At 53.4% G+C, this 22,365-nt stretch overlaps 1 protein-coding gene across 1 annotated transcript in view; it reads left to right on the forward strand.

Moving 5' to 3' along the window:
• The window catches only part of pkhd1l1.1 (PKHD1 like 1, tandem duplicate 1), a 186,950-nt gene that overhangs the window by 124,892 nt on the left and 39,693 nt on the right, over positions 1-22,365 (forward strand). The window contains 8 exon segments of the mRNA XM_038808494.1: positions 1,094-1,223; positions 2,012-2,253; positions 3,765-3,901; positions 6,637-7,666; positions 13,849-14,040; positions 17,897-18,048; positions 20,382-20,544; positions 22,252-22,359. Coding sequence (XP_038664422.1) covers positions 1,094-1,223; positions 2,012-2,253; positions 3,765-3,901; positions 6,637-7,666; positions 13,849-14,040; positions 17,897-18,048; positions 20,382-20,544; positions 22,252-22,359 — 2,154 coding nt within the window.

Here is a 22,365-nt window from a genome sequence, read left to right on the forward strand (position 1 = left end):
TTTCCAGCATTTTCTGGTTTGTGTTTCAGGGTGGAGATTACAGGGTGGTGTACGATGCCCTGTACAATCAATGCCAATCAAAATGTGAGAAAATCAAAACAGCCACTTTCAAGGAGTGATCCAGAGGGAATCATAGAATAGAATCATAGAATTTACAGTGCAGAAGGAGGCCATTTGGCCCATCGAGTCTGGACCGGCCTTTAGAATGAGCACCTTACTTCAGCCCACGCCTCCACCCTATCCCCATAACCCAGTAACCCCACCTAACCTTTTGGACACTAAGGGCAATTTAGCATGGCCAATCTACCTAACCCGCACATCTTTGGACTGTGGGAGGAAACCGGAGCACCCGGAGTAAACCCACGCACACACGGGGAGGATGTGCAGACTCCGCACAGACAGTGACCCAAGCCGGGAATCGAACCTGGGACCCTGGAGCTGTGAGGCAACAGTGCTATCCACTGTGCCGTCCATGTTTCGCTTGAGCGGGAGTGTAACGTGGCCGGAGAATCGTGCCCAGAGACTAGGAACAGTCTAGTACAGTCCCAGATGAACGGGATAGGATTGGTGGTGAGGAAGCAGTTTGTGGTGGGGTCTGAAGACAATGCCTTCCCAATATTTAGCTGGAGGACATTTGTGCTCATCCAGTATTGGGTGTCCTACAAGCAGTCTGACAGTTTTGAGATAGGAGGTGTCAAGAGAGGTGATGATGAGATAGAGTTAGTTATTGTCAGCACACATGTGGAAAGCAATGTTACTTTGTTTGAATATTATAAACACAGTGAGCTCAGGTGTTTGTTACAGCCCAGATCAATCTGACTATATCCCCAGGACAAGACCAGGTCAGACTGCTGGTCAATTGCAGAGTGCAGGCTGCCACATTCTCAGGGTTCCTCTTCAAAGGCACGTCATTGGCTGTCGAACACTTTGGGACATCCTCAGATTGTGAACGGTATCATAAAAATATAACTCTTTCTCTCTCTTTCAATTGGAAGTTTGCAACATGCTCAAACATTCAAAGGAATGGTTTTGTTGCGAATGCAGTATGTTTTAGACTTCTTTTGACAAGGCATGGTTATTTCCTTCCATCTAGGCTTCCCTGTCCCTGTAACCTGGACCCGTTTAGCACAGACAGCTGAAGCAGGCACCAAAACCCTCATTTTACAGAAATCTGTGACATGGAGACCAGGTGATGAGATCGTCATTGCATCAACTGGTGACAGGTACATGTGGGTTATTTACCATCGAGTAGCATCACCGGGAGCCAATATCGAGAAACTCACCGGATTTATCTTATAGCTCAGTTTCTGCATCCGTACATGGTTGTTTTAATTGCTCCATCCAGAGACTGGAACACAGAACCCAGCCTGACGTTGCATGGCTGTGCTTGGGGAGTGCCACACTGTCAGAGGTACTGGCTCTCCCACAAGATACTAACACAAGGCCCTCTCTACCTTCTCAAGTGAATGCAGACGATGTAAAATGTCAGATTCTGTTCTGTTACCTGATGTTAGATTAGTTAACACGATCATAGAATCACTGAAGTAGGCTGTTTGGCCCATTGATTCTGTACTCGCCCTTTCCATGGGCGATATAGTTAGTCCCACTTCTCTTTTACCACCAACTCGCTGCAAATTTTCCACATCCTTATTTATCCCATTCCTTTTGGAAAGTTCCTATTGAATCTGCTTCCACGCCCATTTCAGGCTGTGCCTTCCCGATCACAACAAATCACCGTGTGAAGAAAACGATTCCTCCTGTTGCCAATGGTTCTTTTGCCAATGATCTGAAATCCATTGATGTCTGGTTATTGATCCTTTGGAAACATGTCTCTGTATTTAATCTTTCCGAAGCCTTCCTTATGTTATGTTATGCCATCATTTATATCAGTACGGTGATACCTGACCTATTTGATTCCTGGAGTGGGGTTTCTCATTCTGCCCATGACCTGGGCCATCTCGTACTCTTTGGGTTCTGCTTCAACTTTCAAATGTTTGCTTTAACTGTTCAGACACAGCCAAAGGGAGAACGAGAAGCGGGTTATAGAGGTGGTGTCAGATGACGGAACGACCCTGAACCTCACCGACCCACTCAACTATCGACACCTGGGGCAATCCTTCTCCCTGCCTGATGGGATTGTGTTTGACGCGAGAGCTGAAGTGGGTTTATTAACTCGCAACATCGTTGTCCGAGGTTCAAATCATGTTGAGTGGAATGAACAGATTGAATCATGCCCAGATGGGTTTGACACAGGTATGGCTGGTTGTTCATTAACCCACAGCTTAGCCAGCATTCCTAAAGCTCTTCGAATGGATGTTGACACTTGGCATCAGGCATTAGACCCAACATAGTAAGAGCTGGCTCAGACAGTAAAACCTCCTCCATCCCCTGGACCTCCATCCCCTGGACCTCCGTCCCCTGGACCTCCATCCCCTGCACCTCCATCCCCTGCACCTCCATCCCCTGCACCTCCATCGCCTGCACCTCCATCCCCTGCACCTCCATCCCCTGGACCTCCATCGCCTGCACCTCCATCCCCTGCACCTCCATCCCCTGGACCTCTGTCCCCTGGACCCCCATCCCCTGGACCTCCATCCCCTGGACCTCCGTCCCCTGGACCTCCATCCCCTGGACCCCCATCCCCTGGACCTCCATCCCCTGGACCTCCGTCCCCTGGACCTCCATCCCCTGGACCTCCGTCCCCTGGACCTCCGTCCCCTGGACCTCTGTCCCCTGCACCTCCGTCCCCTGCGCCTCCGTCCCCTGCACCTCCGTCCCCTGGACCTCCGTCCCCTGGACCTCTGTCCCCTGCACCTCCATCCCCTGCGCCTCCGTCCCCTGCACCTCCATCCCCTGGACCTCCCTCCCCTGGATCTCCGTCCCCTGGACCTCCGTCCCCTGGACCTCTGTCCCCTGCACCTCCGTCCCCTGCGCCTCCGTCCCCTGCACCTCCGTCCCCTGCACCTCCATCCCCTGCGCCTCCGTCCCCTGCACCTCCGTCCCCTGGACCTCCATCCCCTGCGCCTCCGTCCCCTGCACCTCCATCCCCTGCACCTCCATCCCCTGCGCCTCCATCCCCTGCGCCTCCGTCCCCTGCACCTCCAACCCCTGTGACTCCGCCCCCCTCACTCCTCGTCTTGCCCCCAATCTTACCCCCTCCATCTCCTCCCCCCTCCCTTTCTGTCTCCCTCCACCCCCCCCATCTCCCCAACCCCATCACTCCCTGTCTCCCTCCCCTTGCTCATTCCCCTTTTTCCCACCTCCCCATCAACTCACCTCCTCCCCTCCTCCCCATCTCCACCTTGTCGTCTCCCACACCTTCATCTCCCTCTCTCCCCTCCCTGCTCCTTATCTCCTTCCCCCAATCTCCCTCTCTCCTGATCAGGTGAACGTTTCTCCGGGGGGGGGGGGGGGGGGGGGGGGGTCTCTATCTTCGCTAGCTCCTTGTGAAAAATGAAAATGAAAATCGCTTATTGTCACAAGTAGGCTTCAATAAAGTTACTGTGAAAAGCCCCTAGTCTCCACATTCCGGCGCCTGTTCGGGGAGGCTGGTACGGGAATTGAGCTGTGCTGCTGGCCTGCCTCGGTCTGCTTTAAAAGCCAGCGATTTAGCCCAGTGAGCTAAACCAGCCCCTGCCCAGAGATACCCCTGATGTGATTCTTTATGGAGCCCTGCCCTCTGGTGGCCATCTGAGGCACTGCTTAGGGAACCACTGCCTAATGCAGTCGGCTGAAAATTCTGTTGAAAATTCCTCTGATTTCAGGTGAATTTGCCACACACACTTGTTTCCAGGGACGCTTTGGGGAAGAAATCGGGAGTGACCAGTTTGGGGGCTGCATCATGTTCCACGCCCCACAGCCCAGCGAAGGTCTCATCGTGGGCAGAATCGAATATGTTGAGGTAACATTTACAGCCCCCCCCCCCCACCCCGGTTTAACTGCTCAAGTCTGCGCAGCGTTGTTGACTGCAGGAACTGTCAGCGGTGGAGAGAGCGAGAGAGAGAAATCGGGCGGCGAATCAGGTGTCCGGACAAAATCGTGTTTCACGCCCAGCATCAGCTCTGACTCCGTTCCTCGGTCCCTCGCTGGCGGCAATAATGAGGTTTCCGCCCCATGCCAGCATTTGCCTGCATTTAAATGTGATTGGGCGGCGGGCTGGCACAGCGGTTAGCACTGCTGCCTCACAGCTCCAGGGTGTCGGCCAATCAGCATGGCCTGAATTGCACCCTGAATAGGGCCCCCAACGAAAACCCAATTCCCTCCCCTTTGTCTCCAGGATTTTCCCACTGCCGCAGGTGTGAGGCGACCTTGCAAAATTCTGAGGAGTGGGAAAGTGGAGGGCAGTGTGGATAGCGACTTGCTGAAACATTTGCTGCCAGGATGTTAGTGATGGAATTGTTCTTTGTAGAATCTCCAACATTTCCGATTCATAAGATGCATATTTTACTTTGTCTGTCAAACAGAAAACTATTTTCACCTGTATCTCTGAATGACTTGTATGACAATGAAAGTTACAGGTGATCAATCTTTGTTCAACTCCTGATTGGAAAGATTCTGGGTTTATAATAATAATAATCTTTATTGTCACAAGTAGGCTTACATTAACACTGCAATGAAGTTACTGTGAAAATCCCCTAGTCGCCACATTCCGGCGCCTGTTCGGGTACACAGAGGGAGAATTCCGAATGTCCAATTCACCTAACAAGCACGTCTTTCGGGACTTGTGGGGGGTTAGCAGGTTGTCATGGGATGTGGTATACTTAATTAGTTAACCAACTTTGCTTTGTATTGTGGGTTGAATCAGTCCAATAATTCTTCGATAACAGCAGTGCGCATGAGCAGACAGAAGCTCTTTGTGTTTAATTTTTGACTTCTTCCTGTGTACGGAGTTCAAAATCCTGAGGGGTCTGGGCAGAGTAGATCGGGAAAACAGTCCTCGCTCGCTACAGGATTGGGAATGAGAGGGCACAGACTTAGAGTCATTGGTAAAAGAATCAAGAGCGACATGTGGAAAAACCTTTTCACACAGCGAGTGGTTAGGACCTGGACTGCACTGTCTGAGAGTGTGGTGGAGGCAGGTTTACACAGCGAGTGGCTAGGATCTGGAATGTACTGTCTGTGAGTGTGGTGGAGACAGATTCACACAGCGAGTGGCTAGGATCTGGAATGTACTGTCTGTGAGTGTGGTGGAGACAGATTCACACAGCAAGTGGTTAGGATCAGGAATGTACTGTCTGTGAGTGTGGTGGAGACAGATTCACACAGCGAGTGGTTAGGATCTGGAATGCACTGTCTGTGAGTGTGGTGGAGACAGATTCACACAGTGAGTGGCTAGGATCTGGAATGTACTGTCTGTGAGTGTGGTGGAGGCAGAGTCACACAGCGAGTGGTTAGGATCTGGAATGTACTGTCTGTGAGTGTGGTGGAGACAGATTCACACAGCGAGTGGTTAGGATCTGGAATGTACTGTCTGAGAGTGTGGTGGAGGCCGGTTCAATCGAGGCTTCCAAGGGGGAATTGGATTGTTAACTGAAAAGGAAGATGGTGCAGGGGAAAAGTGGGAGGGTAACACTCGGTAACTTGCTCATTCTCAGAGCCAACGCAAACATGAATAGCCTCCTTCTGCACTGTTACAATTCTGTGATATCCGTCAACTTTCACTCTCCATCACTCTCCCTGTGTACAGACTGGTAATCTCACACCTGCTGGGTTGGGTTGAATGGCTGAGGTAAGATTAATGAAAATGCAGAGGTACTTTCACAACACCCTAACATGTTGTTTTTGTTGAAGCATTATTATTGTTGTTTTGTGGAAAATACCATCCCAGAGAGAGCAGACATAGCCTCGGTATAACATCTTAGTCAGGAGTATGTGGGACTTGAACCTGCTAATTTAGTTGTGGGAACGCTACCCATTGACAACATCACTTTGGGAAAGGGGAACATTAAGGTGACCTCGCTTTGGCAAAATGCTGAGTGATGGAGACTGAGAAAGTGAATCTGGGCAAATTGCTTATTTGTAAAATGGGCGGAAGCTCTGGAATTTACTCTTTAACCCTTTTCTTCCTCCTCAAAACGTCCCTCTTTAACTAAGCTTTTCATCACCTGTCCTACTATCTCCTTGAATGGCTCCATGTTCATCTGAAGCACCTTGGGGTGTTTTCCATGTTAAACTCTAGAAAACATTCACATCTGGAGACACAAACTGAGCTTCTGTCTGTCTGATCTCACATTTCCTGGAACAGGTCACTTAGCCTGAAGCCAGAGCTTTTCGCTTGAGGGTCAGAGCTCCACGTTGCAAGCATGGCTGGCCAGGAATCTCTCCCACTCCTGCTGCCTGCCATTGGCCTGTGCTAGAAGGGTTTTTGGCTGTTTTAGGAATGCATCTTCCTCGGCCATCAAGTCCTGAGGTTGGATTCGAACCGGGAGTTTGTGGCTCCAAGGTAGGCACACTACGCACTGCACCACTGGACCACCACTGTATAAAGATACGTTATTCTGGTATGAAAGAGTAGAAAGAGCTGCATTTCAATGACCTCATTCACAACATCCAAAAGCCACAAGAGATTTGACAACTCTGAAGGAAAAGCAAATATTTCTTTCCTCTCTAAACTCTGCTGCTCTCTCCCTCTCCCAGATTTATTACGCAGGACAAGCCTTCCGTTTAGGCCGATACCCAATCCACTGGCACCTGACGGGAGACCTGAGATATGAGTCTTACGTGCGAGGCTGTGCAATACACCAGACATTTAACAGGGCCGTGACCATCCATGGCACGCATCGCCTCCTGGTGGAGGGCAACGTGGCTTACAACATCATGGGCGGAGCTTTCTTCATTGAAGATGGCATTGAACAGGGCAACGTGTTACAGTACAACCTGGCAGTCATGGTGCGACAGAGCACCAGCCTCCTCAACGATGACCTGACCCCTGCTGCATTCTGGGTGACCAATCCTGCCAACACAGTCAGCCACAATGCTGCTGCAGGAGGGTCACACTTTGGCTTCTGGTACCGTCTGCTGGAGCATCCCGGGGGGCCCTCCTACACTCGCGATGTCTGCCCGCGCAACGTCCAGCTCGGCCAGTTCCGCAACAACACCGTGCACTCCCAGGGCTGGTTTGGCCTGTGGATCTTCCGAGCCTACTACCCTCGGAAAGGGGGTGGGTGCAATTCCTGGACCCCGGAACCAGCCAGGTTTGAGTCACTGACCACGTGGAACTGTGAGAAAGGGGCAGAGTGGGTGGATAGCGGGGCGATACAATTCCATAACTTTGTCATGGTGAACAATGAGAAGGCTGGCATAGAATCCAAAACTGTCATCAGGTCCTACGTGAGCGGGTGGGGAGAGGCCGGGGGGGCTCTGATCAAGAACGCCACCATCGTTGGCCACATGGAGGCACTTGGCTTTGACTCCACCTATTGCACCAGCCATGGTCTTGTCTTACCCCTGTTTGATGGGCTGGCCGTATCGTCTGTCAGGCTGGTGAACTTTGACCGGCCGGAGTGCGCTGCCTTGGGAATGACCGTTCTGCAGGGTATCGTGAAAATCCAGGTTGGAGGCTGGAATGTGAGGTTCAGCGACGTCCAGTTCTTCAATGTGACGAACAAGGCTTCCTTCCACTCGGAGCACGAGGTGGTCCTCCAGGATCTGGACGGGTCTCTCACAGGTGAGCCGGAGATTGGGGGGATCTGGGGGAGAACACTGGTTATAAACACCCCCCCCCCCCCCCACCCCCACCCCCTTGATTGTGCCAGAATTTTCCACAAGTGGGGTGAGGTTTGGGAATAGGGAGAGGGGGTGGGGGGAGGGGGTGGGAGGGGGAGAGGGGTTGGGGGGTCTGGGAGGGGGGATGTGGAAGAGAGGGTGGGAGGGGGTGTGCGAGATGGGGTAGAAGGGGGTGTGCGAGGGGTTGTGGGAGAGCAGTGAAGGAGAGGGTGGCTAGGGGTGTGGGAGTGGGTGGGAGAGGGTAAGAGGGTGGGGGGTGTGGGTGAGAGGGCAGGGGGTGGGAGAGGGTGTGTGGAAGAGGGTGGGGTGGGAGGGGGTGGGGGGTGTGGGAGAAGGGGAGGGAGAGGGTGGGAGGGGGATGGGAGTGGGAGAGGGGGTGGGGAGGAGGTGTGGGGGAGGGGGTGGGGGTGGGAGTGGGTGGGGAGGGAGTGTGGGAGAGGGTGAGAGGGGATGGGGAGGGAGTGTGGGGGAGGGGGTGGGAGAGGGTGGAGGTGGGAGGGGGTGTGGAAGAGGGTGTGGGAGAGGGAGAGGGTGTGGGGGGTGTGGGAGGGGGTGGGAGTGGGGAGGGGGTGTGGGAGAGGGGTTGGGAGAGGGAGGGGTGGGGTGTGGGAGGGGGTGGGGGATGTGGGGGGGAGGCGGGTGTTGGAAGGGGTGGGGAGGGGGTGGGGGGGTGGGAGGGGGTGTGGGAGAGGGAATTGGGAGGGAGTGTGGGAGAGGGGGTGGGAGGGAGGGGTGGGGGGTGTGGGAGGGGGTGGGGGATGTGGGAGGGAAGTGTGGGTGGGAGAGGGAGTGGGGGTGGGAGAGGGGGTGGGGGAGGGTGGGAGAGGGTGGGGTGGAAGGTGTGGGAGGGGGTGGGGGATGTGGGAGGGGGTGGGAGAGGGGGTGGGGGAGGGTGGGAGAGGGGGTGGGGGTGTGGGAGGGGGTGGGGGATGTGGGAGGGAAGTGTGGGTGGGAGAGGGAGTGGGGGTGGGAGAGGGGGTGGGGGAGGGTGGGAGAGGGGTGGGGGTGTGGGAGAGGGGGTGGGGAGGGGGTGGGGAGGGTGGGAGAGGGGGTGGGAGAGAATGTGTGTGTGTGGGAGAGGGGGTGGGAGAGGGGGTGGGGGAGGGTGGGAGAGGGGGTGGGGAGGGGATGGGGGAGGGGGGGGGGGGGGGGGGGGTTAGGTGCCAGTTGTCCATGACACTGGTGAGAGTACATCAGGAATACTGTGGCCAGTATCAGTCTCCTTATTTAAGTAAAGATTTAAATGCGTTGGATTCTGTTCAGAGAAAGTTTCCTCGACTAATAACAGGAATGGGCACGTTGTCTTATGAGGAGAGTTTGTGGAGGTTGGATTTGTATCTGCTGGAGTTTAGACGGGTGAGAGGGGACGTTGAGACCCTGAGGGGTGTTGACAGGATGGATGTGGAGAGGATGTTTCCTCTTGTGGCTGAATCTGGAACGAGGGGTCACTGTGGGTCACCCATTTAAGGCGGTGATGAGGAAAACATTTTTCTCTCAGAGGGTGGTAACTCTCTGGAACTCTCGTCCTAAAACGGCAATGGGAGCAGAATCCTTGAATATTTTTAAGGCAGAGCGAGAGATTCTTGATTAACAAGGGGGTGAAAGGTTATCGGGGGGCGGGGGGACTGAGGGGCTGGGGTTACAATCAGGTCGGCCAGGATCTTATTGAATGACGGGGCAGACTCGAGGGGCCGAGTGGCCTAATCCTGTTCCTAATCCGTATATATGTTTGTTCCAGTCGCTTAGCCAATGGCTGTGGGGGTTCGAGTTCCACATTCTCACCACTCTCTGAGTAAATACGTTTGTCCCGAATTCCCAATCGGAATTATTGGACTGTTTGATATTTGTGATCTTTAGTTCATGTCTCGCACACAAATGGAAACAGGGCAACAGCGGCCCTATCAAACCTGCTTCCACGATTCCTAAACCTCTGTAGGTCAGCCCTCAGCTTCTGGAGACAAACTTCTTGCCCAAAGAGTCTTCAGTGATAAACGTAACCTCTCAGTCCCTGAATGAAGTTGTCCACAGCTTTCATTGCCTCTTCCCCTCTGTTGTCCACACCGTACCGGGTGGACTCAGTGGGAGGGACAGTCTCTATGGGCACAGGATACAGGATTCCCACCAACACTCTGCTGACTGGAGGAAGGGCCAATTCGCAAAGTCAGAGCAAAGATCCAGTCCCCAGACTGGACTGTGCTAAACCTCCACTCTGAGAAACCTCACTCCGGATCTTACTGATCGATTCTTCCAGATAAAGCAAATTGTTCCCCATAAAGGCAGCCAATACTGGCATTTAACCCTCAAATATTAACCCCTTCATGAGTAAGTAATTATACTGAGGGAGTGCTGCACTGTCAGACGGTCAGTACTGAGGGAGTGCCGCACTGTCAGAGGGTCAGTACTGAGGGAGTGCCGCACTGTCAGAGGGTCAGTACTGAGGGAGTGCCGCACTGTCAGAGGGTCAGTACTGAGGGAGTGCTGCACTGTCAGAGGGTCAGTACTGAGGGAGTGCTGCACTGTCAGAGGGTCAGTACTGAGGGAGTGCTGCACTGTCAGAGGGTCAGTACTGAGGGAGTGCCGCACTGTCAGAGGGTCAGTGCTGAGGGAGCGCCGCACTGTCAGCCGGTCAGTATTGAGGGAGTGCCGCACTGTCAGAGGGTCAGTACTGAGGGAGTGCAGCACTGTCAGAGGGTCAGTACTGAGGGAGTGCTGCACTGTCAGAGGGTCAGTACTGAGGGAGCGCCGCACTGTCAGAGGGTCAGTACTGAGGGAGTGCTGCACTGTCAGAGGGTCAGTACTGAGGGAGTGCCGCACTGTCAGCCGGTCAGTACTGAGGGAGTGCTGCACTGTCACAGGGTCAGTACTGAGGGAGCGCCGCACTGTCAGAGGGTCAGTACTGAGGGAGTGCCGCACTGTCAGAGGGTCAGTACTGAGGGAGTGCTGCACTGTCAGAGGGTCAGTACTGAGGGAGTGCCGCACTGTCAGAGGGTCAGTACTGAGGGAGCGCCGCACTGTCAGAGGGTCAGTACTGAGGGAGTGCTGCACTGTCAGAGGGTCAGTACTGAGGGAGTGCTGCACTGTCAGAGGGTCAGTACTGAGGGAGTGCCGCACTGTCAGAGGGTTAGTGCTGAGGGAGTGCCGCACTGTCAGAGGGTCAGTACTGAGGGAGTGCCGCACTGTCAGAGGGTCAGTACTGAGGGAGTGCTGCACTGTCAGAGGGTCAGTACTGAGGGAGTGCCGCACTGTCAGAGGGTCAGTACTGAGGGAGCGCCGCACTGTCAGAGGGTCAGTACTGAGGGAGTGCCTCACTGTCAGAGGGTCAGTACTGAGGGAGTGCCGCACTGTCAGAGGGTCAGTACTGAGGGAGTGCCGCACTCTCAGAGGGTCAGTACTGAGGGAGTGCTGCACTGTCAGAGGGTCAGTGCTGAGGGAGTGCCGCACTGTCAGAGGGTCAGTACTGAGGGAGTGCCGCACTGTCAGAGGGTCAGTACTGAGGGAGCGCCGCACTGTCAGAGGGTCAGTACTGAGGGAGTGCTGCACTGTCAGAGGATCAGTACTGAGGGAGTGCTGCACTGTCAGAGGGTCAGTACTGAGGGAGTGCTGCACTGTCAGAGGGTCAGTACTGAGGGAGTGCCGCACTGTCAGAGGGTCAGTACTGAGGGAGTGCTGCACTGTCAGAGGGTCAGTACTGAGGGAGTGCTGCACTGTCAGGGGGTCAGTACTGAGGGAGTGTCGCACTGTCAGAGGGTCAGTACTGAGGGAGTGCTGCACTGTCAGAGGGTCAGTACTGAGGGAGTGCCGCACTGTCAGCCGGTCAGTACTGAGGGAGTGCTGCACTGTCACAGGGTCAGTACTGAGGGAGCGCCGCACTGTCAGAGGGTCAGTACTGAGGGAGTGCCGCACTGTCAGAGGGTCAGTACTGAGGGAGTGCTGCACTGTCAGAGGGTCAGTACTGAGGGAGTGCCGCACTGTCAGAGGGTCAGTACTGAGGGAGCGCCGCACTGTCAGAGGGTCAGTACTGAGGGAGTGCTGCACTGTCAGAGGGTCAGTACTGAGGGAGTGCTGCACTGTCAGAGGGTCAGTACTGAGGGAGTGCCGCACTGTCAGAGGGTTAGTGCTGAGGGAGTGCCGCACTGTCAGAGGGTCAGTACTGAGGGAGTGCCGCACTGTCAGAGGGTCAGTACTGAGGGAGTGCTGCACTGTCAGAGGGTCAGTACTGAGGGAGTGCCGCACTGTCAGAGGGTCAGTACTGAGGGAGCGCCGCACTGTCAGAGGGTCAGTACTGAGGGAGTGCCTCACTGTCAGAGGGTCAGTACTGAGGGAGTGCCGCACTGTCAGAGGGTCAGTACTGAGGGAGTGCCGCACTCTCAGAGGGTCAGTACTGAGGGAGTGCTGCACTGTCAGAGGGTCAGTGCTGAGGGAGTGCCGCACTGTCAGAGGGTCAGTACTGAGGGAGTGCCGCACTGTCAGAGGGTCAGTACTGAGGGAGCGCCGCACTGTCAGAGGGTCAGTACTGAGGGAGTGCTGCACTGTCAGAGGATCAGTACTGAGGGAGTGCTGCACTGTCAGAGGGTCAGTACTGAGGGAGTGCTGCACTGTCAGAGGGTCAGTACTGAGGGAGTGCCGCACTGTCAGAGGGTCAGTACTGAGGGAGTGCTGCACTGTCAGAGGGTCAGTACTGAGGGAGTGCTGCACTGTCAGGGGGTCAGTACTGAGGGAGTGTCGCACTGTCAGAGGGTCAGTACTGAGGGAGTGCTGCACTGTCAGAGGGTCAGTACTGAGGGAGTGCTGCACTGTCAGAGGGTCAGTACTGAGGGTGTGCTGCACTGTCAGAGGGTCAGTACTGAGGGAGTGCCGCACTGTCAGAGGGTCAGTACTGAGGGAGTGCTGCACTGTCAGAGGGTCAGTACTGAGGGAGTGCTGCACTGTCAGAGGGTCAGTACTGAGGGAGTGCCGCACTGTCAGAGGGTCAGTACTGAGGGAGTGCCGCACTGTCAGAGGGTCAGTACTGAGGGAGTGCCGCACTGTCAGAGGGTCAGTCCTGAGGGAGTGCTGCACTGTCAGAGGGTCAGTGCTGAGGGAGTGCTGCACTGTCAGAGGGTCAGTACTGAGGGAGTGCCGCACTGTCAGAGGGTCAGTGCTGAGGGAGTGCTGCACTGTCAGAGGGTCAGTGCTGAGGGAGTGCTGCACTGTCAGAGGGTCAGTACTGAGGGAGTGCCGCACTGTCAGAGGGTCAGTACTGAGGGAGTGCCGCACTGTCAGAGGGTCAGTGCTGAGGGAGTGCTGCACTGTCAGAGGGTCAGTGCTGAGGGAGTGCTGCACTGTCAGAGGGTCAGTGCTGAGGGAGTGCTGCACTGTCAGAGGGTCAGTGCTGAGGGAGTGCTGCACTGTCAGAGGGTCAGTGCTGAGGGAGTGCCGCACTCTCAGAGGTGTGTTATATCTGATAAAACATTAACCTGTGCCATTTTGTGAGGATGTAGAAGTTGGAAGGGTCGTGCTGGAGACAGCAGGAATTCCACTGACCGATTCTCGAGCATCCACTGGTGATTAGAACAAAATGATTATTTAATTGTTCACCCGCTTGTTGATTTTGGGATCTTGCTGAGCGCTGTTGTGCTGATTTTTGCATCCACTCCAGTAACGACACTCCAAACAGTAATTCATTTCATTTGACAAGCTGGCCAGATGTGTTCAATCCACCTGACTCTTCCTTTTGCTTCAGTCAGGGATCCGAACAAGTTGATCGAGCAGAGCCAGTCCCCAAAGTCCTTTCCAGCCACTGAACAACCTCTGTGGGTTGTCACTGTCATAATGTGTGAAAGTCAGTAACTGTCCACCCAGCTGGATTTCACAAACCGCATTGCAATGACGGGGAGGAAATCAGTTTTCTTTGTTGGTTGAGGGATAAACATTGGCCAAGGGAATGGGTCCCTGAGCCATGGTCAGAGGATCATTCCTGTCCATCCCAGAGATGTACCGTTTGGTTTCTGATCTCCCAGTGCCTGTGCGGAGCTCTCTCGCACAGTTGTGTTGACCTTCCGCTCCAGGAAGGAGTCTAGATGGGAGAATTCTGTCTGCCGAATTAGCGTCTGACTGATGTGTGATGTAAACTGTCTTTCACAGGTAACCCTGGTAACAAGGTGGTTCCGCACAGCCTGATTTTGGATCCCGCTCGATGTCACTCGTCAGCTGAGTGGAGCCATGGATACCCGGGGGTCGTGTGTGACTCCGAGGTCACTATCCACCGCTTGGAATTCACTGGACCATCGCCGAACACTCTGAGAGGGAATAATGTCATTCTGTCAAATTCTCACGGTGCGTTCCTTCTGCCATCAGCTCCTCGAACTAGAAATTACTCCACCTTCTTTCCTCATAACGGCTGGATTTCATAGAATTTACCGTGCAGAAGGAGGTCATTTGGCCATGGAGTCTGCTTCAGCCCTTTGATAGAGCACCCTACCTAACCCCACACCCTATCACCATAACCCCACCCAACTCAACTGTACACTAAGGGCAATTTATCATGGCCAATCCACCTAACCTGCACATCTTTGGACTGTGGGAGGAAACCGGAGCACCCGGAGGAAACCCACGCACACACGGGGAGGACGTGCAGACTCCGCACAGACAGTGACCCAAGCCGGGAATCGAACCTGGGACCCTGGAGCTGTGAAGCAACTGTGCTAACCACTGTGCTACCATGCGCCACCCAGTTACACCAGTCGATAGTGAGCCACATAAGGAGATATTAGGGCTCGATCAAAGACGGTTTTAAGGAGTGTCTTAATGGAACTGGGAGAGGTGGCTGGGATGGAGAGGTCTGGGACAAACTCCAGAGTTTATGGTCCAGGCAGCTGAAAGCATGGCCCAATGGAAAATGGGGAATGGTTAAGAGATCATATCGGAGGTGCGCAGAAATATTTGAGGGTTTTGGGGCTGGAGGAGATTCCACAAATAAGGAGGGTTGTAGGGGCTGAAGGAGGTTACAGAGATAGGGGGGGGGGGGGGGGGTTGTAGGGCTGGAGGAGTTTACAGAGATAGGGAAAGTTGTGAGGCTGGAGGAGGTTACAGAGATAGGGAGGGTTGTAGGGCTGGAGGAGGTTACAGAGATAGGGAAAGTTGTGAGGCTGGAGGAGGTTACAGAGATAGGGAGGGTTGTAGGGCTGGAGGAGGTTACAGAGATAGGGAGGGTTGTGAGGCTGAAGGAGCTGACAGAGATAGGGAGGGTTGTGAGGCTGGAGGAGGTTACAGAGATAGGGAGGGGTGTAGGGGCTGGAGGAGGTTACAGAGGTAGGGATGGTTGTAGGGCTGGAGGAGGTTACAGAGATAGGGAGGGTTGTGAGGCTGAAGGAGCTGACAGAGATAGGGAGGGTTGTGAGGCTGGAGGAGGTTACAGAGATAGGGAGGGGTGTAGGGGCTGGAGGAGGTTACAGAGATAGGGGGTGTTGTGGGGCTGGAGGAGGTCACAGAGATAGGGGGTGTTGTGGGGCTGGAGGAGGTTACAGAGATAGGGAGGGGTGTAGGGGCTGGAGTAGGTTACAGAGATAGGGAGGGGGGTGTAGGGGCTGAGGGAGGTTACAGAGATAGGGAGGGGTGTAGGGGCCGGAGGAGGTTACAGAGATAGGGAGGGGGTGTAGGGGCCGGAGGAGGTTACAGTGATAGGGAGGGGTGTAGGGGTTGGAGGATGTTACAGAGATAGGGGGGGTTGTGGGGCTGGAGGAGGTCACAGAGATAGGGAGGGTTATGGGGCTATAGAAGGTTACAAAGATAGGGAGGGATGATACGGAGATTTGAACATGAGAATGTTAGCTCACCCTATCCCGTATCATAGTTAATACTGTTCAATGTGGTATTAACTCAGGTTCCCTAACAAACCAAAGGATACATTATTTTATGAGTTCCGTTAATACATAGATTATTGGGAATTTCTGCCAAATGTACATGTGTGGGATGTACAGATGTAGTTGTCACCCCTGTGAGATAAATAAGTTCAGCTGGAACCTGTGTTTTAGGCAGGCTGAAGATTTGAAGTAAACTCCTGAAGAAAGGGATTAAAAACACACAAAAAATGGGCAAATTTGGTGATATTGAGTAATGTGGATCTATCAAGGTGTTTTGCTGGTGTAAAATCTTACCTTGGACACTAGGGGCGGGATTCCCCCGCAATTGGCGGCATGGCCCAATGCAGGCGGCAAGAACGGCGCAAACCACCCCAGCGTCGGGCCAACCGGAAGTTCGGGAATGCTCTGCACGTCCGGGGCTGGGCCAACGTCGGAGGGGCTGGCACCGGGCCAACTGGCGCCGAAGGGCCGGTGTGAGTTGGCGCATGCGCAGACCGGCCAGCATGGTTCCTACGCATGCGCAGACCGGCCAGCATGGTTCCTACGCATGTGCAGACCGGCCAGCGTGTTCCTACGCATGCGCAGACCGGCCAGCGTGTTCCTACGCATGCGCAGACCGGCCAGCGTGTTCCTACGCATGCGCAGACCGGCCAGTGTGTTCTTACGCATGCGCAGACCGGCCAGCGTGTTCCTACGCATGCGCAGACCGGCCAGCGTGTTCCTACGCATGCGCAGACTGGCCAGCGTGTTCCTACGCATGCGCAGACCGGCCAGCGTGTTCCTACGCATGCGCAGACCGGCCAGCGTGTTCCTACGCATGCGCAGACCGGCCAGCGTGTTCCTACGCATGCGCAGACCGGCCAGCGTGTTCCTACGCATGCGCAGACCGGCCAGCGTGTTCCTACGCATGCGCAGATCGGCCAGCGTGTTCCTACGCATGCGCAGACCGGCCAGCGTGTTCCTACGCATGCGCAGACCGGCCAGCGTGTTCCTACGCACGCGCAGGGGGGGTCTTCTCCACGTTGGCCATGGCAGAGCCCTACAAAGGCCTGCGCGGAAGGAAGGAGTGCCCCCACGGTACAGGCCCGCCCACAGATCGGTGGGCCCCAATCATAGGCCAGGACCCCCCCCCCCCCACCCCCGGGGATTCTCCAACCCGGCGGGGGGGGGTTGGAGAATCCCGCCCAAGAAATACCATTAAAAACACCATTCCAGTATTTTGATTGAAAATTCCCATTATTAAACTTTCCGTTCAGGAAACACCTCTTAAATGTTACCAAAAATTGTGAAGTGACTATGCCGGCGTTGGACTGGGGTGAGCACAGTGAGAAGTCTGCCAACACCAGGTTAAAGTCCAACAGGTTTGTTTCAAACACTAGCTTTCGGAGCACGGCTCCTTCCTCAGGTGAATCAAGAGGAAGTGAAGCTGAGGAAGGAGCTGCGCTCCGAAAGCTAGTGTTTGAAACAAACCTGTTGGACTTTAACCTGGTGTCAGACTTCTTACTGTTCTCACCAAAAATTGTGATTACACAAAGAAAGGTTTGTAAAGAAGGAACCTTTCAGATTTTCAATAGAGTGAACATACATATTATGGGGAGGTGGTGGCATAGTGGCATTGTCACTGGGCTAGTAATCCAGACCCAGAATCATGCTCTGGGACCCCCGAGTTCCAATCCCACCAGGGCTGATGGTGACATTTGAATTCAATAAAATATCTGGAATTAAAACTCTAATAATGACCATGAAACAATTGCCGATTGTCATAAAAACCCGTCTGATTCACTAATGTCCTTCAGGGAAGGAAATCTGCCGTCCTGACCATGTCTGGCCTACACGTGACTCCAGACCCACAGCCATGTGATTGACTCAAATGCCCTCAGGAATGGACAATAAATGCTGACCCAGCCCAGCGACGCCCACATCCCATGAACAAATAACACAAAACAGATGTAAAATATATATATTTTTTTAATTTAGAGTACCCAATTCTTTTGTTTCTAATTAAGGGGCAATTTAGCATGGCCAATCCACCTAGCCTGCACATCTTTGGGTTGTGGGGGTGAAACCCACACAGACACGGGGAGACTGTGCAAATTCCACACGGACAGTGATCCAGAGCCGGGATCGAACCTGGGACCTCAGCGCCTGAGGCAGCTGTGCTAACCACTGTGCCACCGTGCTGCCCTCATGAAAAATATATGTTATATATTACTGTATATAGACATGGTAAGGGTGCTCGCTCCACAAAGATTAAATGTGGAACTCTGTTATATGTTTTATTTAAAACGAGTGATGTTGCTGACTTTCCATTCTCTGGTTTGTCGACACAGGGGTCAGTACTGTCCCATACCTAGATGGCAATTCGTACCAATTCTCTGGTTGGAAAGCTCTTATTCCCAGCAATGAAACTTTAAATTGGTATTTTGAGAGATTGGATCATATTACCAACATCTCTTACACAGCCAACTTCTATCACTTCAAGGTATGTGTCAGCTTATTCAGAGAAGAATGCAATAGGTTCACCCCTGTCCACACTACTTACTCAGAAACAATCCTCATGCATTACGTGGACTAGCCAAAACTCTCATCCTCATTTTCAAATCCCTCCATGGCCTCGCCCCTCCCTATCTCCGAAACCTCCTCCAGCCTAGCAATCCTCCAAGATCTCTGCATTCCTCTCATTCTGGCCTCTCGTCCATCCCCCAGTTTTCTGCCTCCACCATTGGCAGCTGTGTCGTCAGCTGACTGGATCTCAAGCTCTGGAACCCCCTCTTTAAACCCTTCACCTCTCTCCTCATTTCATATCCTCCTCAAAATCTAACACATTAACCGAGTGTTTGGGAACTTGCACTGATGTCACCTTTTTGAGCGTCCCATTACTAGATGTCAGCTGTGACTCCTCTGGTCCATCCTCACCTCTGGGTCAGTAGGAATGGCGATTCACAGTTCACCTCCAGAGACTTTGATTGATGTCAGGCTCAGTAGACCCCTGGTTTATCAATCGAGGACCGTATGCACAGCGAGCTGAGAGATAGCTGCATCCACAGTGGGCGAATACAGCTCCCATCACTGGGGCTCCCTCAGAGCAAACCCAGTCCTTAAAGGCCAATGACTGAAACAGGAGGCTGGGGGTCCTGCGTAACCAGCCGGTGAGCACCGGTAGGTGACAAAGATGTTCGCCGGTACCGAGGAGCTCTCTCCCTGATCCTGGAAATGTTGACGGGACTGATACAGGAGGATAAATTGTCTGGACCACAAATTGAGTAGCGAAAAGCTACTCAATCCCAAACTGGTTCCATCCAATTATACTTTTCACTTAAAGTTACTTCAGTGCATGTTGCTGAGCGGATCTGTTTCCCCGAATGATCACATTGGAAAGAGCAGGCGAAGAGCGGAGAGCAGAATAATAACCAATGCTGGGAGTGGCGGAGAGCGGAGGGATACATTACACACACATATTAAACTGATCCCATCCTTGACGTCTAAAATTCCCTTGTCCAGGGCAGAGAAGGAAAAGGTCAGAGGAGATGAGGAGGTGGTGAGGGAAGGGAAAAGGAGCGAAGAGGTGACGGGAGGAATAGAGAGGCAAGGAGAGGAGAAGATAAGTAAGGGGGAGAAGGGGGAGAGGAGAGTGGGCGAAGGTGAGATGATGGGGAGGGGGAGATGATGATGGGGAGGGGGAGATGATGATGGGGAGGGAGAGATGATGATGGGGAGGGGGATATGATGATGGGGAGGGGGAGATGATGATGGGGAGGGGGAGATGATTATGGGGAGGGGGAGATGATGATGGGGAGGGGGAGATGATGATGGGGAGGGGGATATGATGAGGGGGAGATAATGATGGGGAGGGGGAGATAATAATGGGGAGGGGGATATGATGATGGGGAGGGGGAGGTGATGATGGGGAGGGGGAGATGATGATGGGGAGGGGGAGATGATGATGGGGATGGGGAGATGATGGAAGAGCTGGCTGATATTGTGATGGGGAGATGCTGGGCAATGGGCAATAGGGGAGAAGGGATGAGGGACAGAGTTGGAGGGCAAAGGGTGAGGGAGAACCGGGAAGGGGTGAGAGAGAGTGGGGGTGGGGAAGGAGTGAGGGAGGGTGGAACAGGAGGTAAGTGAGATTGGGGATGAGGTATGGGCGAGCAGGGGAGGATGTGAGGGAGAGTGGGGGAGGGGAGAAGGGGTGAGGGAGAGCAGGGTGAGGTGAGGGAGAGTGTGGGAATTGGGAAGGGGTGAGGGAGAGCAGCGTGAGGGGGGAAGGGGTGAGGGAGGGGGAGTGGGGGAGGGGTGAGGGGAGTGGGGGAGGGGGGAGGGGAGTGGGGAGGGGTGAAGGGGAGTGGGGAGGAGGGAGAGCGGGGGAAAGGGTGAGGGAGAGTAAGGAATTGGGAAGGGGGGAGGGGAGTGGGGTAAGGGGAGGAGGGAGAGCGGGGGAAAGAATGAGGGAGAGCGGGGGGGTTGAGGGAGTGCAAGGGAGAGGGAAGGAGGGAGAGTGGGGAGAGGGGAGAAGGGAAAGTGGAGGAAGGGGAGGGGAGAAATGGTGAGGGAGAGTGGAGAGGGGTGAGAGAGAGCAGGGGAGGGGGTAAGGGTCAGTAGGGGATGAGGGACGGGGTAAGGGTCAGTAGGGGATGAGGGACGGGGTAAGGGTCAGTAAGGGATGAGGGGTGAGGGTAAGGGTCAGTAGGGGATGAGGGATGGGGTAAGGGTCAGTAGGGGATGAGGGACAGGCTAAGGATCAGCAGTTCTAGCTGGATGTGCATGTTTGGGTTTGAGGTGGTTGCTGACGATTCTGTTTGATTTATTCCTTAGGATAATGACTATGTTATCATGTTGCACCATTTCCCACAAAGTCCAAACCATTTCCAGATTCTCACTCCAGCTCGGAATGGGTCACTCCAGCCTTTAAACTGGGCCCAGAACGTGAACGGTGATTGGTACTTTGACCAGGACAACCTGACCTTATATTACCTGGGTAAGACCCCATTTCACCACATTCTGCATCGGGAGGGGGAGTGAATGCAGTCTCGAGGAGCGGCGTGAGGAGAGGCTGAACTTTTGGGGGGGGGGGGGGGGGGCAGAGACACTGGAGTCTCGGTGGGGGTGGGGGGGAGCCTATATATCTGGAGAGGGCTGGGGGAGGGGGTCTTGGGGGCTTCCAATGCAGATTTCAATCCATTAAGAGCATGATCTCGGGAAACATCTTTTTTACAATTTGTTTATGGCAGGCTATTGGTTTACAAAGACTAAGTGATTTCAAATAATTTTCCAATGATCCGAGTGAATTTTTCCACAGGGAGCATTGTGCATTATCCCAGGGTTTTCCAACCTCCGGATCACAACCCACGGAGTGGGTGTCAGGAGGGTCTCGGAGCGATCGGGCACGCCATTCCCAAGGTGGCCTTGATCACGGGAGAAGTGCCCAATAGTCGCTACCGGCTTTTACATTGTGAATGGCAGCCGCTGCCAACTTTTTAAATGAAAATAAATTAGGCTGTGTGGAATCCTCCAGCCAGAAGTGACAGCAGAGAGCAGGTCATGTGCCCTGCTTGTCAAGCACTCTCCATGTACACACTTTTTGTTCAAATCATGGAGCAGAGTTGCTTCCATTTTCTAGCTGTTCCAAGAGGACTGTGAAGATGGATCGCCTTCTTAAAAGTAAGAGATGGCCAGAGACTCAAATAGACAGTTTACCTATTGGACAGAATCTCACAGCTGAATCTGCTGGAGAGAGTTGCTCAGGAGAGTCCAAGGCAGGACAGAGCAGTGCTAGTGTCAACTCTGTACAGAGCACCAGTGCCTCTGATTAACAGCCTAGAAAAAAGAAACTTAACTCGGGAATGAAACACTACAAAGATGATTTGTTGACCTATGGTTTTGTCAATTGTGCCAATGCAAAAATAGATGCAAAGCCCATGTGTGTTATATGCAGGGAAGTAATGGCACATGAGAGAAGTTTCAGATTTTGAAAGAGAAGTGGTTAGTGAAAATTTCCTTTTGAGGTTGCGACCCCACGGTCAGTTATTAACTTACAGCTGACTCCTGACCTGACCTGTAGCATCACTTTAAAAACATATCAAAAGCTCATGAGGCTGTCAGCATTCTGGAGTAGCATCGCCCAGGAGTATGCAGTGCTGAGTAAAATAAGCATTTTGTTGCTATTGCCCTTCACGACTACCTACATATGCGAGGTTGGATTTTCTGTTCTGGCAAAGCAGAAGACGGCACAAGGGAACCAGCTAAATTCTGCACCTGATGTGCACATTGCCCTCTCCTCCTGTGAACTGGAGTGGAGTGAGATCGTGAGGACCAAGCAGACTCCCCTTTCTCATTAAAGGTAAGCAATTGTGGCGTAGGTCGCAAAGGCCAGTTAGTTGACAAAAGTGGATCCCAGGGAAAAACAGCATGAAAAACAATGCCTTATCCTATATTCTGGAATTGCGTCTGTGTGCTGTAACTCTCGGCCTCAGTCCACACAACACACGGAGAACAAGTGTTTCAGCAACTGGCAATACTCTCGATTCATTTCAAATAATCAAAGGAGACTTCACATTGTTTAAAAGGTTCTATTCTGAAAGTCAGAATAGCTGCCATGTGTTTTGTCTTTGTCTATCTCTTTTATTCCTTTCATATAATTGGTAACAATGTCACTAGCTCCTGATACCATTCGTTGATATTCCAGTTTCAGGAAGAGGAGTTCCACAACAGCCGAACATCTTCTCCAACCTCGACCCAACAATGATTAACATCAATGTTCAGTTTCGCGTCTTCCGTTGCTTTTACCAAAACTGTGCAC

Source organism: Scyliorhinus canicula, chromosome 10 (genome assembly GCF_902713615.1).
Source record: "Scyliorhinus canicula chromosome 10, sScyCan1.1, whole genome shotgun sequence".
In the NCBI taxonomy this organism is placed as follows: domain Eukaryota; kingdom Metazoa; phylum Chordata; class Chondrichthyes; order Carcharhiniformes; family Scyliorhinidae; genus Scyliorhinus; species Scyliorhinus canicula.